We start from the raw sequence: 21262 nt of genomic DNA, 5'->3' as shown, positions 1-21262 counted from the left end.
AAGCATAACGGGGGGCCGGTATACTCTGAAGTTTTTTCACCTTAATGCATAGAATGCATTAAGGTGAAAAAACGTTTTCCCTTTACAACTCCTTTAAAGTGGATGTAAACCCAATTCATGAAATTTAAGCTGGGCATATATAGTTGTGCCCATAAGTTTACATACCCTGGCAGAATTTATGATTTCTTGGGCATTTTTTTGAGAATATGAATGATAAACACAAAAACATTTTTTTCACTCATGGTAAGTGTTTGGCTGAAGTCATTTATCAATCAACTGTGTTTACTCTTTATAAATTATAATCACAATATAAACTACACAAATGACCCTGATGATTTTGGCCTGATAACATGCACACAAGTTGACACAAAGGGGTTTAAATTACTATTAAAGGTAACCATCCTCACCTGTGATCTGTTTGCTTGTAATTAGTGTGTGTATAAAAGGTCAATGAGTTTCTGGACTCCTGACAGACCCTTGCATCTTTCATCCAGTGCTGTAATGATTTTTCTGGATTCAGAGTCATGGAGAAAGCAAAAGAATTGTCAAAGGATCTGCAGGAAAAGGTAGTTGAACTGTATAACACAGGAAAGGGATATAAAAAGATATCCAAGCAACTGAGAATGCCAATCAGCAGTGTTCAAACTCTAATCAAGAAGTGGAAAATTAGGGTTTCTGTTGAAACCAAACCACGGTCAGGTAGAACAACTAAAATTTCAGCCAGAACTGCCAGGAAAATTGTTCAGGATGCAAAGAAAAACACACAAACAACTTCGGATTAAATACAAGACTCTCTGAAAACATGTGGTGTGGCTGTTTTAAGATTCACAATAAGGAGGCACTTGAAGAAAGATGGGCTGCATGGCCGAGTCGCCAGAAGAAACCCATTACTATGCAAATGCTACAAAGTATCCTGCTTACAATACACCAAACAGCACAGAGACAAGCCTCAAACCTTCTGTCACAAAGTCATTTGGAGTGATGAGACCAACATTTTTGGCCATAAACACTACAATTGAAGAGTCAACAAGGCCTATGATAACGGTAGACCATTCGTACTGTAAAACACGGAGGTGGGTTGCTGTTTTGGGGATGTGTGAGCTACAAAGGCACAGGAAATTTGGTCAAAATTCATGGCAAGGTGAATGCAGTAAGTTATCAAAAAAATACTGGAGGAACATTTGCATTCATCAGTCAGTAAGCCGCACATGGGACGTACTTAGACATTCCAACATGACAATGATCCAAAACACAAGGCCAAGTCGACCTGTCATTGGCTACAGCAGAATAAAGTGAAGGTTCTAGAGTGGCCATCTCAGTCTCCTGACCTCAATATTATTGAGCCACTCTGGGGAGATCTCAAACGTGCAGTTCATGCAAGACAGCCCAAGAATTTACAGGAACCGGAGGCTTTTTGCTAAGGGGAATGGGCACTTTAACATCTGAGAAGATACAGAGCCCCATCCACAAATACCACAAAAGATTTAAAGCTGTCATTGATGTTAAAGGGGACAATACACAGCAGCTTTAAGAACTGGGGTATGCAAACTTTTGATCAGGGTCATTTGGGTAGTTTCTGTTTTGATTATAAAGTGTAAACATGGTTGATTCATAATAAATTGCTTCAGTCAAACACTAATCATGAGTAAAAGAAAAGTTTTTGTGTTATTCATATTCTCTGAAAAATGGTCAAGAAATCATAAATTCTGCCAGGGTATGTAAACTTATGAGCACAACTGTATATCTGCAGTGTTTTCTTATCGCTCTTCAAAGCACTGTGTCCTGTAGATTTTTCCTGCTCCGCTCTGTTATCAGCCTGATAACTTCTGACAAGTTCTCCTCACATATGATAAAAGCAACCTGATTTTTGTGTTGGGGGGATGCTATAAATAGATTAGCAGAGTACTTTTTAACCAACAGCTCTAAAAGTCTCTACCTGAACTGCTGAAAGCAGATATACATATGTAGGGAGATTTGTTTCATCTCTGTGTATAATCTGAGGCTGTTCACTTCACTGGGTATATGTGAGGGCTTACATCCACTTTAAAGCAGAGCTTTAGTTAATGAACACAAATATGCTTGTTTTTTAAGGGATGACCCAAGACCCCTTTCACACTGAGCCGCCCAGAGTGTCAGCGGTAAAAAAATGCCATTTTGCGGCGCAAACCCCCACTAGAGGCCGAGAAAGAGTAAAAACTGCCTGCAATGCGCTGCTGAAGCAGCGCATTGCGGGCGGTATAGCCGCGCTGTCCCATTGATTTCAATGGGCAGCAGCGGTGGAGGAGCGGTAAACACACCACTCCTTCACCGCTCCAAAGATGCAACTAGCAGGACTTTTTTTACCGTCCTGCTAGCACAACGCTCCAGTGTGAAAGCCCTCTGGCTTTCACACTGGAGCAGCTTTTTAAGGGCGGATTGCAGGCGCTATTTTTAACGCTAGAACGCCTGCAATACACCCTAAGTGTGAAAGGGGTCTAAAACAGAGATCTACTTACTACTCTATATTCCAGCCCTCTGCTTCTTTCCGATCATAAGCCTTCTCACAAACATTCTCAAGAGAAGTTGTCAGCAATGATACAATTCTCTGACAGATGCACTTTACTTTCTGCAAGTTGCACTGCACAACTATCATCCGTCTGGTAGAAGATTGTTACAGGGATAAAGTAAGTGTAAACTCTATTCAATAAAAAGATTAAAACAAAAAAAAAATGTAAAACTCTATTGCCGCGTACAGACGGTCGTTTTATGCGATGTAAAAAAACAACGTTTTCTGTGAAGTAAAAAACAAAATTTTTGAAACTTCAATTTTCAAAAACGACGTTGCCTACACACCATCGTTTTTTCACAATTCTCTAGCAAAGCGAGGTTATGTTCACCACGTTTTTTCCATTGAAGCTCGCTTCATAACTAGCTTCTGAGCATGCGCGGGTTCAAAAACGTCGTTTTAAACGTCGTTTTTTGCTACACACGGTCAATTTCTGTGACACAAAAAACGACGTTTTGAAAAACGACACATAAAATTGAAGCATGCTTTTTTACAAGACATAAAGCAACGTTTTCCCCCACACACGGTCAATGAAATTGACGTTTTTAAAAACTTATTTTTTTAACATAAAACGACCGTCTTTACGCGGCATATGGCTGGATTTAGATGTCCATCTAAATCTACTGGTTCTCCACACTTCAGAAGCAATTAACAGGTGACGAGGAGGCAATGTGATGCCTCCTCATCGCCGGTTTTATTCTTATTTTTGCTGACATCCACGCTGTGGGGCATCTGCCGGGCTTCCTTGTTTATTTGAATAGGTTGCATTTGGCGGGCTTGCTGCCTGCCGATCACAACATGTTGGATAGCTTTTGCCGCAGACGCATATCATCATAACCGCAGCATGTAAACACCCCGCCCGCTGCCATTTGTGGCCCAACTGCACACCTAAACATAGCCCAACAGTCAATTTCATCTATTTGGTCTGTTACGTATATAATTGAAAACGTTTTGTTATATTTGGACAAACAAGAAAAGAAAAATAGCTTTTTATCCAGAAATCTTGTGAGCTGATAACAGTCCACAGAAAGAAAGCACAAGAGGTTATCAGTCGGCGCTGTTCTTTGCTTTCTCCTTGGACTAAAGAACACCTCCTCTGTTGGTAGAAAAGAGAAGGGGGTAGATCCACAAAAGGATTACGCCGGCGAATCTATTGATACACCAGCGTAATTGTAAATTTCCCGCGTCGTATCTTTGTTTTGTATCCACAAAACAAGATACGACGGCATCTGGGTTAGATCCGACAGGCGTACGCCTTAGTACGCCGTCGGATCTTAAATGCAATTTTTCGGCGGCCGATAGGTGGCGTTTCCGCGTCAAGTATGCAAATTAGCTATTTCCGACGATCCACGAACGTACGAGCGTCCGTCGCATTTTTTTACGTCGTTTCCGTTCGGCTTTTTCCGGCGTATATTTAAAGCTGCTATATGGTGGCGTACTCAATGTTAAGTATGGCCGTCGTTCCCGCGTATAATTTTACATTTTTTGCGTCGTTTGCGCAAGTCGTTCGTGAATAGGAATGTGGCGTCATTTACTTTCACGTCGAATCCAATGACCTTGCGGCGTACTTTGTCGCAATGCACCCTGGGATATTTTAAGGACGCCGTTCAAAAAAAACATTGTTTACGTCGGGTCACGACGTATTTGCATAGAACACGCCCCCTTCACTCCCATTTGAAATTGCGCGCCCTTACGCCGCAATAGATACACTACGCCGCCGTAACTTACCGCGCGGATTCTTTGAGGATTCACAAGAAGAAAAAGTAAGTTACAGCGGCGTAGTGTATCTTAAATACGCTACGCCTGCCTAAAGATAGGCAGATCTTTGTGGATCTGCCCCAAGGTGTTCTGTAGTTCAAACACACTCCCTGTCCTAGGGTGACAACATTGCCAGTACAGATGTCACCCTAGGACAGGAAGTGTGTTAATGGCAGGCACACCAAATGAAAATAAAGAAAAGATAAAATGATGAAAACAAATGCAGTCACCACATCTAAGGGATCATAAGTTACAATACTATCAATTTTTGTTCTTGGTTTTTGATACAACAGTATTTTTCAGATACTGCAGAGTGTATACTGAAAATATTTAGCCATCTGCAATATATACATTTAAATTTGTTTCCATAGATTTAATAAGCAAAACAAAAAAGTAGACTATTTTAAAGGGAAAAAAAACAACACACACAATACAAGAAACTTGGCTGGCCCTAACAGTCAATGACAGTGAGGGTAAATCGGGACTGGGATACTGTTATTTCTGCTGGAATTCATCCAGAGAAACATCTGTTCCACTGCTTCAAAACATTGGTATTTCCGGGCAAGTAACGGTCGCAGATCTTTAAAATGAACTGTTCACTCTTCCAGCGATCTTTTCTTGTTATGAAGCTGAAGATTTACAGTTCAGCATTTTATGAAACCTCCAGCTTTGTAACTGCTGATGCTGAACACATTTCTCTGCCTTTCCCCTCTGTCCAGTGAATATACCAGTAAAATGTCCATACTGTTCATTATTGTGTGATGTAAAGCTTTACAATGTTTTCTAAAGCCTTGTACACATGATCGGTTTTCCTGGCGGTAAAAAGACCGCTGGGAAAACCGAGAACCTGCTCGGTAGCTTTTTCCCCCTACACACGCCCGTTTTTCCTGGCAGGAAAACTGCCATGAGAGCTTTGGTCGGGAAACCCGGCCGTGTGTATGCTCCACCGCAGGCTTTCCCCATGGAAAAACTTCCGGCTTAATAACCGCCGGCAATCCGGGCGGCAAAAAAGAAAACATGTTCTAATTTTTCCCGCCGGGATTCACGGTGGTTTTCCTGTCGGGGGAGAACTGCTGTGGAGCATACACATGGCCGGGATTCCCAGCCAAAAGCTGTCATGGCAGTTTTCCCGATGGGAAAACCGGTCGTGTGTACAAGGCATAAGGCCTCATTCACACTTCGGGCCGTTCGGGTCCGTCTGTCACGCTATGGAGCGTCGGATGTCAGCGGAGACATGTCCGCTGACATCCGACCCGATGCGCTAAAAACAGACGTATGGGGGCCACGTCCATGCTGTCCGTTTTCATCAGATCGCTCCATAGGGAGACAGCGGTGCCCGACAAGCCCCTTCCCGCTCAGTGAACAGAGAGGAGCGTGTCATCCGTCGGCTCATCGGAGATCTGCGGACTGATCTCCCGCTGAGCCGACAGGAGCAGGCGGACTCCGTAGCGAGGCCTAAGGCTCAATATCTAAGCAGACTAAACTGAAAGCATAACATTGATGATGAAATTAAGAAAGGGGGGGGGGGTGCTAGGGCTCTGTTCCAGGCGAGAAAGCTTATCCTCATACACTGGAAGTCGAGGGAGCCCCCGTCAGTTAAGATTTGGGTACAACATGTGGGCAGGACTCTATTGATGGAGAAATACATCTACCAGCACAGGGGTAACGCAGGTAAATTTTTCAGACTATGGGACCCATGGCTCGCAACGCCGGGGCTGAGCCCTGTGAAACTAGTTCAAGAACGGTTACTTGGGGGGGATGTAGGGACAGGGACCGATCTGCAGGGCCCCAGGCCTGATTACTCGAGAGGATGAATGGAGGGTGGTGGACCGGGAGGGAGGACGGGGGCGGAGTTTAGGGGTCGGTGTCCAGTTGGTTCTGATGCTAAAACGATTGTGCATAGTGATTTTATAAAGTGCATCTGATGGTTGAACTGCATTATTGAAGATATGCTCATTTGCATTTTGAATGTACAATGTCATCTGTACTATGTTTGTCTGTTGTGTGAGCAATAAAAACCTTTTTTGATCAAAAAAAAGAAAGGGGGGGGGGTGGAAGAGGGGGGGAGTAGGAAAGATAAAAATCAAAAGCCAGAGACACAGAGAGGGAAAGAAAAGAAAAGAAAAGGGGGGAGGGAAAAGGGGGGGGGAAGAAAGAGAAAGAAAAGAAAAATAGAGGAAACACAAGGATAGCACTCACATGGGCCACATCTGTAAATATATTAAAGGGGAACAACACCTAAGGTAGACATTGATGGTCAGACTTTCAGCCCAAGGAAGTATAATAAAAAATAGTTTAATAGCATATAAATTTACAAACAATAAATAGAACAATGTAATTTACAACAAATGACCACTGTATGCGCAATCCTCAGAAGTCGCCAACGCACGTTTCGCCGTGGGGCTTCTTCAGGACGAAGACGAGGAATACATGAGTGACAAAAAACAGAAATTCATATGACAGATGGTCCTCCAACGGATACATCCATGAGGCATATACGGCAAAGAGAAGTCAAGATCAATAAAGAGCTTGAACAAAAGGTTTCCATGGACCGATATCTTATAATGACCAAAAAGGTCAAATAAAAAAATCGCAGACTTGGGAACGAGCGCCGCAGGAGGGATTGCACATCAATTATACTAGCATGCGTAGTCCTGGGCACACTGGGACAACAGATGTCAGCAACGGCAAGCACAAAAAGCCCTATCAAGTGGGACCTTGTTAAGCGGTACCCACAAAAAACAACAATGTTCTGGGCTGTGTGGAAATCATGCAGATGCAGCTGACACTAAGTAGCATCTATGTCCCAGGGTGTAAACGGTGTAACACCGTTTACACCCTGGGACATGCACAATATAACGACCCTCAAGCTAAATAGTCTACAGACCGCTTAACGAAAGCCCAACTCCGGGCAGCTATAAATGATCCCTTACAGTGGGGATGTGCCCACAATACAAGGGCTAACTGCTTGTTTTGTCTAGGGGAAAAGAGAAGTGCCTTTACTTACCTCGTCCTCTTCTCCATGCTCCAGCGGTGGGTTGTCCCTCAGCAACCTCACATCCAGTGCAGGACCCTGCAATGGTATTTATGACGCCAGGACCTTAGACCGGTTTTCAGTTAAAGGTGTTGTAAAGAAAAAAATGTTTTTGCATAAAATTAATGTCTGCAATGTAGACAGACAGAATAGTGTAATGATTCTGTTAAAAAACGAGTAAATACCTATTAAATTCTTTCATTCTAGTTTCTGTTCTCTCATTCACTTCCTGGTTTGCGACGCTTGTTCATGTAAGAACTACATTTCCCAGTATGCATTGCGGCACGCCCAGTAATTCACACCTCCTTGAAGTCTCTAAAGCCCCATACACACCATCAGATTATCTGCAGATTTTTGTCTTCAGATTTACCAAAACCATGTAGTACAAGGGCCTGCCTGATTGCATACAAATTGAAACTCTTAAGGTTTGACCTCATATTATATGGTTTTGGTAAATCTGAAGACAAATATCTGCAGAAAATCTGATGGTGTGTATGGGGCCTAACACGTAGAGAGCGTCCTGCCGCACAGATGTAGTTCCCAGGAGGGGGTGAGCACGTTACTGACAACCGCAGTCAAGCCTCCCATCACGGTGGTCAATAAAATCAGACAAGCAGGAAGTGAACAGAACAGAGAAGAAATAGAGCAACTTCTGAGCAAAAACGAACAATGAGGAAGTGAAAAGAGGAATTTGGCAGGTAAAGGATGCTTATTATGAAAAAAAAAAAAAGTTACTTTACAACCCCTTTAATCTTGGAGAAGACTCTGTGGGGACCAGTCTAGCAGCCAAGAGCAGCAGAGGATCAGATGCAAAAATGAGGAATTAACCCTTATAATGCGGGCACAGCCCTGCTCCAAGAAATACTTTTATAGTTTCCCTGAGTTGGGCTTCAAAGAAAATCCAAACCCTGAATTTATATTTAGTTTGACAAAACACTGTGTATTATAAACAATTTTCCTTTAAATACTGTTTTATTTTAACTTTTTTCATCTTATTCATATCACCTACAGCCACTGCTGGTCTACATGCACTCGATCCAGAACTGGGTGCAGATTTGGAGCAGCTTGGGATTCGAACCAACAACCCTAGTGCTGCTAGGTGGAAGTGCCAACCAATTAGCCAATTTGCTGCTTTGTTCAACAGAAGCTGGGAAGACCAGCATTTGATTAGCCGCTGCAAAGGTTCCCTCCATTCCCCCCCAAATCATTTAGAGAATAGCCAAATTTTGACACTTTCCTCAAAGAAAAAGAACAAAAGTACCAACATTTATCACTACTGACTTCATTACTTTCTTAGTGCTGAAAATGTACAAGCGGAAGCATGGACAACCTCCCCTTGTTCACGTTCATACAATGACAAGTACTAATCTACAATTTAATATCTGGGACTTCCCTAATGAGTTAAAAGGCCGATAGTACAGTTGCTGAAGAGGCTCATTGTGTAGGATGCTCACTCATGCATCCGGTGTCACACATAATACAGCGCAGATCCTTTCCAAGTCACGTGACTCCACTAGGTTTTCACATTCCTTAAATTGTGAGACTAAGCTGAAACTGCATGAACTTACAAATGTGGCAATAGCACAGAATTTACATCTGCAGATTTAGGCTATGCTATTAAATAGAGAGGAGACGGTACAGAGCAAAACACTGGAAAGTGTCACGTAACCGATACAGCGGCCTTCTTGTGTGGTGCCCATAGTTATAATTAAGAAGTAACAAAATTTAAAGACTAATGCTGTGTACACACGATCGGAATTTCCGATGGAAAAAAAGTCAGACGGAATTATTTCATTGGATATTCCGATCGTGTGTGTGCACCAGAGTTTTTTCTTTGGAAATTCCGACGGACTTAGAAAGACAGACGGAAAAACATTTATATCGGAAATTCCGTTTGTCTGTATGGAACTCCGATGGAGAAAAAAAACAGGCATGCTCAGAATCAAGTCGACGCATGCTCGGAAGCATTGAACTTCATTTTTCTCAGCTCCTCGTAGTGTTGTACATCACTGCATTCTTGACGGTCGGAATTTGATGTGACCGTGTGTATGCAAGCCAAGCTTGAACGGAAATCTGATGGAAAAATCCGTCGTAGTTTATCCTGACGGAAAATCTGATCGAGTGTATGCGGCATAAGAATTTATAATACTCTGTTACCGATTTAACAACATGTATGCTTCACAGTAACGAAGTCAAGCCTACATTTTAAGTGCTTTTCACACCTGAATTGCGCAGGAATATGTGGGTTTGAACCCACACATTCCTGTTTATTTCCCGTGCAGTGAGATTTTGCAGCCTATTCAAATCGCATCAGAACACAGTAAAAGTAAAACAGTAACACAGTAAAAATGCACTTTACCAAATCGCATGGTACTGTGATGACATGCGATTTGATGCCCGCGAATGCACTGTGTTGGCAATCTGCCTTTGAGGTGCCCTTAGCAATACATTGGAACCTGCAGCAGATCACAAAGGCAGTGTGTTTGCGCCCCGTGCAGGAAACGCGCACAGAATGAACCTTCCCTGCACCATGGTCTGGTGGGAACTGGCACAAAAAGCGGAGTTCCAGGTATAGATATTTTCGCAGTTAATATCCATATGCATGTGCCATACCTGTGGAATTCCCATAGAAGCTGGAAATCACTGTAGGAGGTGTCTTCCAGGTCCTGTGACAAGCGGCTGCTTAGAGAGCTCAGGACTCGCTTGGCAAGGGTGGCATTCAGAAAACACTTTGCATTTTGTCAATGAATGAAAAGTGTTCTCTAACTGGATATGGTGGATAGGCAGGGTTGTGACACCTGTGCCAAGTGAGCAATGTCCTGTGATCACTAAGTGGCAGGGTAATGGCTCAGTTCGGGATCTGGAAGCTAGCGGCTATCACTGTAGTACCAGTGCCAACTATTGTGATTTCCAGCTTCCACAGGAAACTTCCAGGTATGGATCATGCATGCTTACAGTGGTCAAGGCTGAACAAAACGAAACTATGCAAAAATATCTATACCAAATTAAAACTTATAATTGAATCATTGATGAACAATGACTCAAACACAAAGATGCTCCCCTAAGAAGTATTCGTTACCCTGGGATCTCCCATAACATTTTTTCACAAAAAAAAATACAGGAAGAGAGTACACTAATGAGGCCTGTAGGGGAGTCTCTCTGATGCACACATAGAGGGCTTTTGTTAGAGAGTCTATTAGAAAGAGCCCCCAGACATAGTACAGGAGATGGTCAGAGACTGCAGACATGATACAAGAGAAGGTCAGAGACTGCAGACTAATTACAGGAGATAATGGCTGATCGGCCCTCTCACCTGACACAGCGATACAGCAACAACAGTTCTTCTGATCAGGACCTGTGTGGGCTGCAGTTTACATGTTACAGTGGGGCTGCCAGCTGCCAGTCCTCTGGACAAATGTCCCACAATACTTTTCTCTGCTACTTTTTTATTCTATTTCTTCCCTGGTCGATATGAAAACGGGGGAAGAAACATAGCTGGCAAGCACTGCTCACTAGTACAGCAGCACGAGGAGAGGAAGAGGGAGGGGAGGAAGAAGAGCCTGCGGCTGCAGTGGTATCCCTAGGGTTGGTGTCACCCCCCTCCACCAACTATAGTCGCCCCTCAGTACAGACCCCCCCCATAAACCACCCACCCCCCATTAGTACAGACCCCCCTCCATTAGTACAGACCACCCCATAAACCACCCCCCGCCATTAGTACAGACCCCCCACAAACCCCCCCTCCATTAGTACAGACCCCACCATAAACCACCCCCCTCCATTAGTACAGACCCCCCTCCATAAACCACCCCCCTCCATTAGTACAGACCCCCCCTCCATTAGTACAGCCCCCCCACAACCACCACCCCCATTAGTACAGACCCCCCCCCCCCCATTAGTACAGACCCCCGTGAAATTAGTACAGACCCCCCCCACAAACCACCCCCTTCATTAATACAGACCCCTCCTCAGGACAAACCCCACCCGGGCGGCAGCTGGAGAGGACAGTGTGCAGCCATGCTGCCGGGTGGAGAAGATTGTGACAGAGAGGAGGAGAAAAACAAATGACGGGCACTGCACGGCATGGACCACCCCGCCCCCCAATGACGTCACTGCGTGGGTCCGAACAGAGACAGCTGCTCCGATCTCTTCCATCAGGAGGATGGAGGGGGGATGGACTTGGGCAGGAAATACAGCGACTGCGGTGACCGGCGGAGAGAGCGGCCTCGCCTCGGACACCGACAAGGAGAGGAGGACGGAGGGGAGTGCTCAAGTGCCCCCACCTCTGTGGCGCCCAGTTGAACTGCACCCCACGCACCCACCTAGGATCGGCCCTGCCATGCACAGATTTAAATTCAGCCGGTTCAGCAGGAACTGGCCAAATTTTGGCCATTCTTGTTTGAAAGGAGTTGATCTAGTAATCAACTGGGACTGTCAATATATTTTTACTTGCTCAATGCTAGCTGCCATGTTAAAGTGTGCTAGAACAGTAGGTTCAGTTTTGTGTATAAGCCAATTAAATTGATTCTAAAGGCAAGGTTTTTTTTATTTAATATGTTCTACTTACCTGCTCTGTGCAATGGTTTTGCACAGAGCAGCGCCAATCCTATTCTTCTTGGCAGAGCTCCTGGCCCCTCCCTCCTGCCAAGTGCCTCCACAGCAAGCAGCTTACTGTGGGGGTACCCAAGCAGGCTCGCTCCTGAGCGCCTGCTCTGCGTGTCCATTCAGACAAGGGGGCTCAGGTAAGTATTGGGGAGGCTGCTGCACACAAAAGGTTTATTACCTTCATGCCTAGAATGTAAGAAGGTAAAAAAACCTTGAGCCTTTAGAACCGCTTTAACCTTCTAGCAGTGGCGGTGCGTCCATGAGGAGCGCAGGGCCCCGAACCCCCTCTACAGCCACCTCCCTATATGTATCATGGATAGATTCATGCATCGCATTAATCTATCCATGGCTACCGCCGTCACCCCCTATTCAGGCGTTCAGCCCCTTTTCGGACACATGGGCTCTAATAGGCTTCAAAAAAGGTGAAATGCGCTCGCAGTTCACTGATTTCCAGTTTGCGCCCCCCCAAACATTTTGAGCACGAGCTGCCACTGCCTTCTAGTATGATTTTGGATTGTGGGTAGAAGCTGGACCACCCTGAGGTCCACACATCTACCAGGAAAACAGTCAAGCTGTTGGGAACTGTATGTAGGACCCCAGTGGTACAAGTCAAGAGGTTCAAACGCCCTTCAACATAAAAAATACTCTTGTAAAAACCTAAACTATGGCAGTCTAAAGAATTACCAGCTAGCAGTTAGACGCGACAGCTAAGCATATTACAATGAAAACAACGCACTTAATCTTTAAACCTAAAAGTCAGTTAAATCTGATGATAGCCAACGATTTGGAATCACAAGATTCACTTTAGTTATGGTCGCAGTAAACATTTCCCCAGGGTATCCTAGAAGATAAAACTAACTTTGTAAAGCTATGAAGTCATGAAGCGCATGACTTGAATATGCAACTCTACAAGTATTATGCGTAGAGGAGGTTTATTTATGTGTTCTACACAAACTCTCTATTTATTTCTCAGGTCCCTCAGATGTTCTTCATGGCTGCGCAGCTGGTCAATTGAAGAACAATGAGATAGTGTGGAAGGAGTCAGAGAAGTGTCACACTGCTTGTGCGGGCCATCAGTCTGTAAAAGGAAAGCGAATAGTGACAGAGATGGACTTGATCCAGAATGGTCAATACGTGATGCAGTTTTATGCAATACGCATTTCAACACAGAAACACTTTTCGCGCCCATGCATACGGGGCTTAAAAAACACAGGAGCTTTGCATTTTATTTCTCCTGCCTGCAGAAGCAGCTCAATGTTATCCTATGTGCCCATGCACATTGGGGTGTTTAGAGTAATATTTGAAAAAAAAAAAAAAAAAAAAATCTCATATGACAGAACAACAACAACAAAAAATAAAAATATCAGAAGTGATGTCATGTGTTGTAGTGCATTAACATTTGTATTGTATTTTCGGACGACAATGAAAATCGTACAAGGAAAATTTTTGTGTTTGTTCGATCTAATAATAACCGGATGAACTGTCGTGATTGGCTCTCGAAAGCTCTGTACTAATGATCCGATTCTCGTACGATCGAGTGGAAATCTGTATTTTTCATCCGATTTTCGGATCGTGTGTATGGGCCATAAGTGTGAACATATTCATCACATGTTTATGGATACATTTCTTTCTATACATTCTAATACTGCGCTATTCTTCCCACACTCGTTTGTGTTGCCTCACAAGCCCTGTTGCTAATAAAAAACAAAGGAGAAGTTAGCACACACAAAGCTCGAGTCACAAGCTGCACCCGCTGTACACAGCACATGCATTAGAGACCAGACTCTGCAAGCAAGCTCCAACTCACAAGGAAAAAAGCAAGTGTACCAGACAGCTTACAAACATATTACATTAACCATTCCGCAAGACAAGTACCAACTTAAGGCCCACAAACACAAAATAGGAAAATCGCACAACACTCCCACACAAGGAACGATCGTCTAATTATCTGATCGTGAATATAGTGCTTTCGACAGACAATTTTGACTTTTCGGACAACAAAATCCGAGGGTGCAAGGCTAGAACATTTTTATTGTGAGTGACATCTGATTTTCATTTAGGGCTGGTTACCACCACAAAAAACGCACTCCACATCCGTTCCTGGATGCGTTTCTACATGCACATATTGAACGCGTTTTTGGCCTGTTGCGGTGCGTTTTTTCTGCGTTTTGGGTGAATTCCAGATGTTATTTTTCACTGTACTGGGGTCTGGTGCGTTTTTTAATGCGTGTAAGGGTCCTTTCACACTAGCGGACCGTTCGTCCGCTCATTACAAGTCCGTTAACGGACTTGTAATGAATCCCTATGGGAACGCGTCCGTTAGCGGATGGAGCATCCGCTAGCGTCCGCGTCAGTCGGGATCCGCTTTTCCGAGCGGAAGAAACCCTATTTTTCTTCCGTTCGGCGGTACGGACCGGATGCAGACGGACAGACGGTCCGTCTGCATCCGGTCCCCCATAGGGGACAGCGGAGCAGAGACAGGGCGGTCCCTGCACTGCGCCGACAGCTGAGCGGGGATCCCCGCGGACACACGGAGCGGACACAGAAACGGTCCGCTCCGTGTGAAAGAGCAGGAAAAATGCAGCATGTTCTACTTTTTTTCTGGAACTGGAAAGCCCTGGAACTGACTGCACTGGTGTGAACTATGCCATTGGAAACCATATAAACTACTTTCCATGCATTTCTGATGCAGAAAAATAAGCACTGGACTGCATGTGGTGTGAACTGGCCCTTAGGCTACTTTCACACTGAGGCAGATTTCAGGCATTTTAGCGCTAAAAATAGCACTTGAAAACTGCCTCCCTTGCCACACCAGTGTGATAGCCCGAATGCTTTCATTCCTAGCTGCTTCTCCTCTTTTCATTTTTTTTTTAAAGGACTACATGTCCCATGGTGCCTTGCTGCCTGCACTGTACTGACTCCGCCTTCAGAAACACGCAATTCAAGTAATGCATGAGTATCTTCACAAACTACAAGGTGGTAATAATCCATATTCCCATCACACACATTCCTGGAGGAAGCTCTAAAGTACTGGCTGCTGTAGCAAGCACCAGCTGGAGACTGAACGCCACAATAAAGAGAATTGCCAGCACGCCAAAGACCCTCAAGTTGAGTCCAAACATTTTTATATTGAAGTATGATCACATCACAAACAAAGTACAATGTTTCGTAGTCTAGCGGGACCCTTCATCAGGGGTCCTGCATGAAACATTGCACTTTGTTTCTTTATTATAAACTTCAAGGTGTAGTAGTAATAATAATAATAATAATAATAATAATAATAATAATAGGTGTAGGCCACAAATAAATGAAATACAATGTGGAAATTAATATAATGATTTTACATTTTCACCATCCTATGCATTAAGGTGAAAAAAATTCTGACAGAAAGACCCCCCCCCCCCCCCCACCTCCCCGTTTTACTGAGCACTTCATTCCCTCGGCAGAGATGCGCTGTACCTATCTGCCTGGGGTTCTCGGCTCTTGACTGGATATTGTGATAGCACCACAGCCATTGGCTCCCACTGCTGTCAATCAAATCCAATGACGTGGGTGCCTGGACCAAGTCCAACATTCTGGGCTAGATTCACATAGATCAGCGGATCTTTAGATCCGCGTGACCTATGTGATTTAAGATCCGCCGCCGCAAGTTTTAGAGGCAAGTGGGTAATTCACAAAACACTTACCTCCAAACTTGCGGCGGCGGATCGTAAATCCCCCGGCAGAATTCAAATTCCGCGGCTAGGGGGAGCGTAGCATTTAAATCAGGCGCGTCCCCGCGCCGATTTAAATGCGCATGCGCCGTCCGCAAATTTTCCCGGCGTGCATTGCTCCCAATGACGTCGCTAGGACGTCATTGGTTTCGGCGTGAGCGTAACACGCGTCCAGCGCGTTTAAGAAACGGCGTACGCAAACGACGTAAAAAAAAATTTGACGCGGGAACGACGGCTATACTTAACATTGGCTGCGCCTCATAGAAGCAGGGGTAAGTATACGCCGGGAAAACCGCTACGTAAACGTCGTAACAACACTGCGTCGGGCCCGCATACGTTCGTGAATTGGCGTATCTCGCTGATTTACATATTTCTCAGCGTAAATCAGCGAGAACGCCCCCCGCGGCCATTTTTAAATTGCAGTTAAGATCCGACGGTGTAACACAGTTACACCTGTCGGATCTTAGGCATATCTATGCGTAACTGATTCTATGAATCAGTCGCATAGATACAACCGGCCTAAGTCAGAGATAGGACGGTGTATCAGGAAATACACCGTCGTATCTCTATGTGAATCTGGCCCTCTGTGTCTATGGGTGAAAATGCTGCACTCAGGAGCGCGCCCGCAAGGTAACCCCCTGGGAGAGAGAGCCTCCCAGGGGGGTTTACCGATGTGAGGCGGAGCCACGAGCGCCGCTGGGGGACCCCAGAAGAGGAGGTTTGGGGCCACACTGTGCAAAATGAACTGCACAGTGGAGGCAAGTCTGATGTTTATTATTTAAAACAAAAAAAAAAACAACGGTTTTCCTTTAAAGGGTTACTAAAGGATTTTTTTTTCCTTTAAAATAACAAACATGCCATACTTCCCTCCACTGTGCAGTTCGTTTTGCACAGTGTGGCCCTGGATCCACGTCTTCTGGGGTCCCTCGGCGGCTGTCTCTGGTCCTCCCCGCAAGAACTCACCACAGTCATGCGAGAGAGCTTGCAAGGTGGTCATTAATTGCGGGCGTGCTCCCGTAGCCGCTCGCTGTATCACTCGGCCCCGCCCCTCGTCACTGGGTGTGATTGACAGCAGCGCCATGGCTGCGCTGCTCTCAATCCATCCGCTCTAGTCAATCAGCGGCCAGGCTGAGCAGCGAAAAGGATCTTGGGACCGCGCGCGGGACTTTCGAGGGGTCAGGTAAGTATAAGGGGGGCTCGGGGGGGGGTGGCAGCATCAGATGTTTTTTGACCTTAATGCATAGATTGCATTAAGGTGAAAAAACATTTTCCTTTACAACTCCTTTACAGCTGAACTACAGAAAATAAAAAATGCTCCCTTACGGTGGGATGCCCCTGCACTGCAAGGGCTAACTGCTCCTTTAGGACTATATGGCTGCAATGAGCATTTAACCCTTGTGTTGCAGGGGCCCCACTGTAAGGGACACATTTTTCTTACCCCAGAGATGGATTTTAACTAATATATAATACTGTTCACTACTAAGCTTCATGGGCTGTGTAAATTAAAACACCCCCCCCCCCTCAAGAAAAAATACAGAAAAATACAAAAAACAACACAAAACAGGATCAGCTCTGCAACTAAACACCATCTAGACTCTTCTTCATACTTGATAGGCTGTAGCATGTCCAGATAAAATAAACTAGAAATGAAAACAAGTATGCTGCTTTGTTTTGAAAGCAAACTATGTTGCTTAGTTTTGTAGGTACGCGTTCCCTCATTTCTAAAGCCGTTCCAGGCACCCAGCACTCTTTATGGTTACAAAGCAGCTCCTCTCACGCAGCAAAACCCAGACCAGGGGAACTGGGAATACAACAGGAAATGGATTTAAGGAAGTATGTCTTCATTCTCCGATCCAACGTATGCAGGATCTATTATGTTTTACCGGAAGAGTAAAGCTGGGATGCGCGCATTTTACCGTCTATCATAAAAAAGACCGTTCTACTACTGTATGTGCGTACTACTGCTGAATATTAAATCCGAGTGAGATTGATGACGATTGTGTAACATTTTGCTGATCCCACAATGAAATCTTTTATTTATTGCTGTAACTGAAAAAGGAAAAACATCCGTAGATTGGACCGCGAGTAACACCGGTGACCCTCGTCCGAGATCTAGCACCGGTGACCCTCGTCCGAGATCTAGCACCGGTGACCCTCGTCCGAGATCTAGCACCGGTGACCCTCGTCCGAGATCTAGCACCGGTGACCCTCGTCCGAGATCTAGCACCGGTGACCCTCGTCCGAGATCTAGCACCGGTGACCCTCGTCCGAGATCTAGCACCGGTGACCCTCGTCCGAGATCTAGCACCGGTGACCCTCGTCCGAGATCTAGCACCGGTGACCCTCGTCGGAGATCTAGCACCGGTGACCCTCGTCGGAGATCTAGCACCGGTGACCCTCGTCGGAGATCTAGCACCGGTGACCCTCGTCGGAGATCTAGCACCGGTGACCCTCGTCGGAGATCTAGCACCGGTGACCCTCGTCGGAGATCTAGCACCGGTGACCCTCGTCGGAGATCTAGCACCGGTGACCCTCGTCGGAGATCTAGCACCGGTGACCCTCGTCGGAGATCTAGCACCGGTGACCCTCGTCGGAGATCTAGCACCGGTGACCCTCGTCGGAGATCTAGCACCGGTGACCCTTGTCGGAGATCTAGCACCGGTGACCCTCGTCGGAGATCTAGCACTGGTGACCAGAACATCTGTCCAATCACAGATTGTGCACAGTGTCATCCATTGTCACTAGAACACCCACATCGCACGTGTGTCCGGGCTATGCTGTGTATAAGGAGTGTACCCACATGTGTGCATTGTATAAAAAGGAGTGTACCCACCTATGTGCATTGTATAAGGAGTGTACCCACCTATGTGCATTGTATAAGGAGTGTACCCACCTATGTGCATTGTATAAGGAGTGTACCCACCTATGTGCATTGTATAAGGAGTGTACCCACCTGTGTGCATTGTATAAGGAGTGTACCCACCTGTGTGCATTGTATAAGGAGTGTACCCACCTATGTGCATTGTATAAAGAATGTACCCACCTGTGTGCATTGTATAAAGAAGTGTACCCACCTGTGTGCATTGTATAAAGAAGTGTACCCACCTGTGTGCATTGTATAAGGAGTGTACCCACCTGTGTGCATTGTATAAGGAGTGTACCCACCTATGTGCATTGTATAAGGAGTGTACCCACCTATGTGCATTGTATAAGGAGTGTACCCACCTGTGTGCATTGTATAAGGAGTGCACCCACCTGTGTGCATTGTATAAGGAGTGCGCCCACCTGTGTGCATTGTATAAGGAGTGTACCCACCTATGTGCATTGTATAAGGAGTGTACCCACCTATGTGCATTGTATAAGGAGTGTACCCACCTATGTGCATTGTATAAGGAGTGTACCCACCTGTGTGCATTGTATAAGGAGTGTACCCAGTACCACCTATGTGCATTGTATAAGGAGTGTACCCACCTGTGTGCATTGTATACGGAGTGTACCCACCTATGTGCATTGTATAAGGAGTGTACCCACCTATGTGCATTGTATAAGGAGTGTACCCACCTGTGTGCATTGTATAAGGAGTGTACCCAGTACCACCTATGTGCATTGTATAAGGAGTGTACCCACCTATGTGCATTGTATAAGGAGTGTACCCACCTATGTGCATTGTATAAGGAGTGTACCCACCTGTGTGCATTGTATAAGGAGTGTACCCACCTGTGTGCATTGTATAAGGAGTGTACCCAGTACCACCTATGTGCATTGTATAAGGAGTGTACCCACCTATGTGCATTGTATAAGGAGTGTACCCACCTATGTGCATTGTATAAGGAGTGTACCCACCTGTGTGCATTGTATAAGGAGTGTACCCACCTATGTGCATTGTATACGGAGTGTACCCACCTATGTGCATTGTATAAGGAGTGTACCCACCTATGTGCATTGTATAAGGAGTGTACCCACCTGTGTGCATTGTATAAGGAGTGTACCCACCTATGTGCATTGTATAAGGAGTGTACCCACCTGTGTGCATTGTATAAGGAGTGTGCCCACCTGTGTGCATTGTATAAGGAGTGTACCCACCTGTGTGCATTGTATAAGGAGTGTGCCCACCTGTGTGCATTGTATAAGGAGTGTACCCACCTGTGTGCATTGTATAAGGAGTGTACCCACCTATGTGCATTGTATAAGGAGTGTACCCACCTGTGTGCATTGTATAAGGAGTGTGCCCACCGGTGTGCATTGTATAAGGAGTGTGCCCACCTGTGTGCATTGTATAAGGAGTGTACCCACCTATGTGCATTGTATAAGGAGTGTACCCACCTGTGTGCATTGTATAAGGAGTGTACCCACCTATGTGCATTGTATAAGGAGTGTACCCACCTGTGTGCATTGTATAAGGAGTGTGCCCACCGGTGTGCATTGTATAAGGAGTGTGCCCACCTGTGTGCATTGTACACACAGAGGAGAAGGGGATGTGTGGATGGATGGGTGCAGAGTTTGCAGAGAAGTGTACCCGCTCTGTCCCTATGATTTCCGCTCAGATAACAATATTAGGCTCCCCTTACCGTTTGCTGAGAGGTCGCACCCGGAGAGCTACCCGTACATTGGCCATTTGTACATATAGAGCTCCTCATGTCCCGCTCCGATCTCCGGCACACATGAAGCGGATCTCCCCGGACTCCTCCAGGCTGGATGGATGCTGGGGAACTGGGCGTGTACTTCACCAGAGCACACTGCACGGGGTGGGCGGGGCCTGCTACCACAACAATCTATTGCCTGGGCGTGGTTTCCCAGAGAAGTGTGTCCGGCGTATCATATCCCTTGTCTGCACTGGGCGGGGATAATCCAAGCTTGCCCGACAAGTCACGGAGCTGCCGCCTTAAGGAAGGGGCGTGTCTAGCTGTCAGTCTACAGAAGAATAGTCTGTAATCACTTGTCACCAAGGGAAACATTGTAGCGTCCTCTTCATACCCCGATACAAGGACACAACTTCACCCACAGCATAAAGAACACAAACAAGAAATGGAGGAGTTATGTCACTAAGTCACATTCCGTACTGTCATTCCTTTTATGTCCCCTTATACAGGCTCACCATGAATGTACAATGCGGAGAACTCCCTTCATAATCATAGAGATCAAAAAGAGTACACTGCTCATATCTAAAACATTGTTTATATAAATTCAATATTTTAGGATTGTTTATCCTTAAACACTACGGGGCAGATCCACGTACCTTTCCCCCGGGCGCAGCGTATCTAAGATACCGCAACTTAGGGTCCATTCACACCACGATTTTATCATCCTACTTGTTCTCACGATTTTAGGTTTGAAATCGTACAAATCTGTATGGAAAAACGTATCCATTCACTTCCATTCATTAATGTAGGTCCCCAAGTGCATCCGATTTGATCCGCATCAGATTTGATACGATTTAAAATCGCATCAAAAATCGTATTAAAATCGTGTCCGATTTTCGTATTAAAATCGTGTCCGATTTTTTTTATATTGTGGTCAATCTAAATCGTAATAAATCGGATGGGTTATCCGATTACATACGATTTTGTCATATACGATTCCATCCGATTTAACGGTCCGATTATGGGA

The 21262-nt window shown here is 45.3% G+C and overlaps 1 protein-coding gene across 1 annotated transcript in view; it reads right to left on the bottom strand.

The window, feature by feature from the left end:
- STARD9 (StAR related lipid transfer domain containing 9) overlaps window positions 1-20388 on the bottom strand; it is a 194258-nt gene extending 173870 nt beyond the window's left edge. The window contains exon 1 of the mRNA XM_040332736.1: window positions 20224-20388. Within this exon, the coding sequence (XP_040188670.1) occupies window positions 20224-20270 (47 nt within the window). The 5' untranslated portion in view covers window positions 20271-20388. The remainder of the gene's footprint in view (window positions 1-20223) is intronic.
- Window positions 20389-21262: the final 874 nt, after the last annotated feature.

The sequence above is a fragment of the Rana temporaria genome, chromosome 13, assembly GCF_905171775.1.
Source record: "Rana temporaria chromosome 13, aRanTem1.1, whole genome shotgun sequence".
Classification (NCBI taxonomy): Eukaryota; Metazoa; Chordata; class Amphibia; order Anura; family Ranidae; genus Rana; species Rana temporaria.
This window is presented reverse-complemented; position numbering and strand designations above follow the sequence as displayed.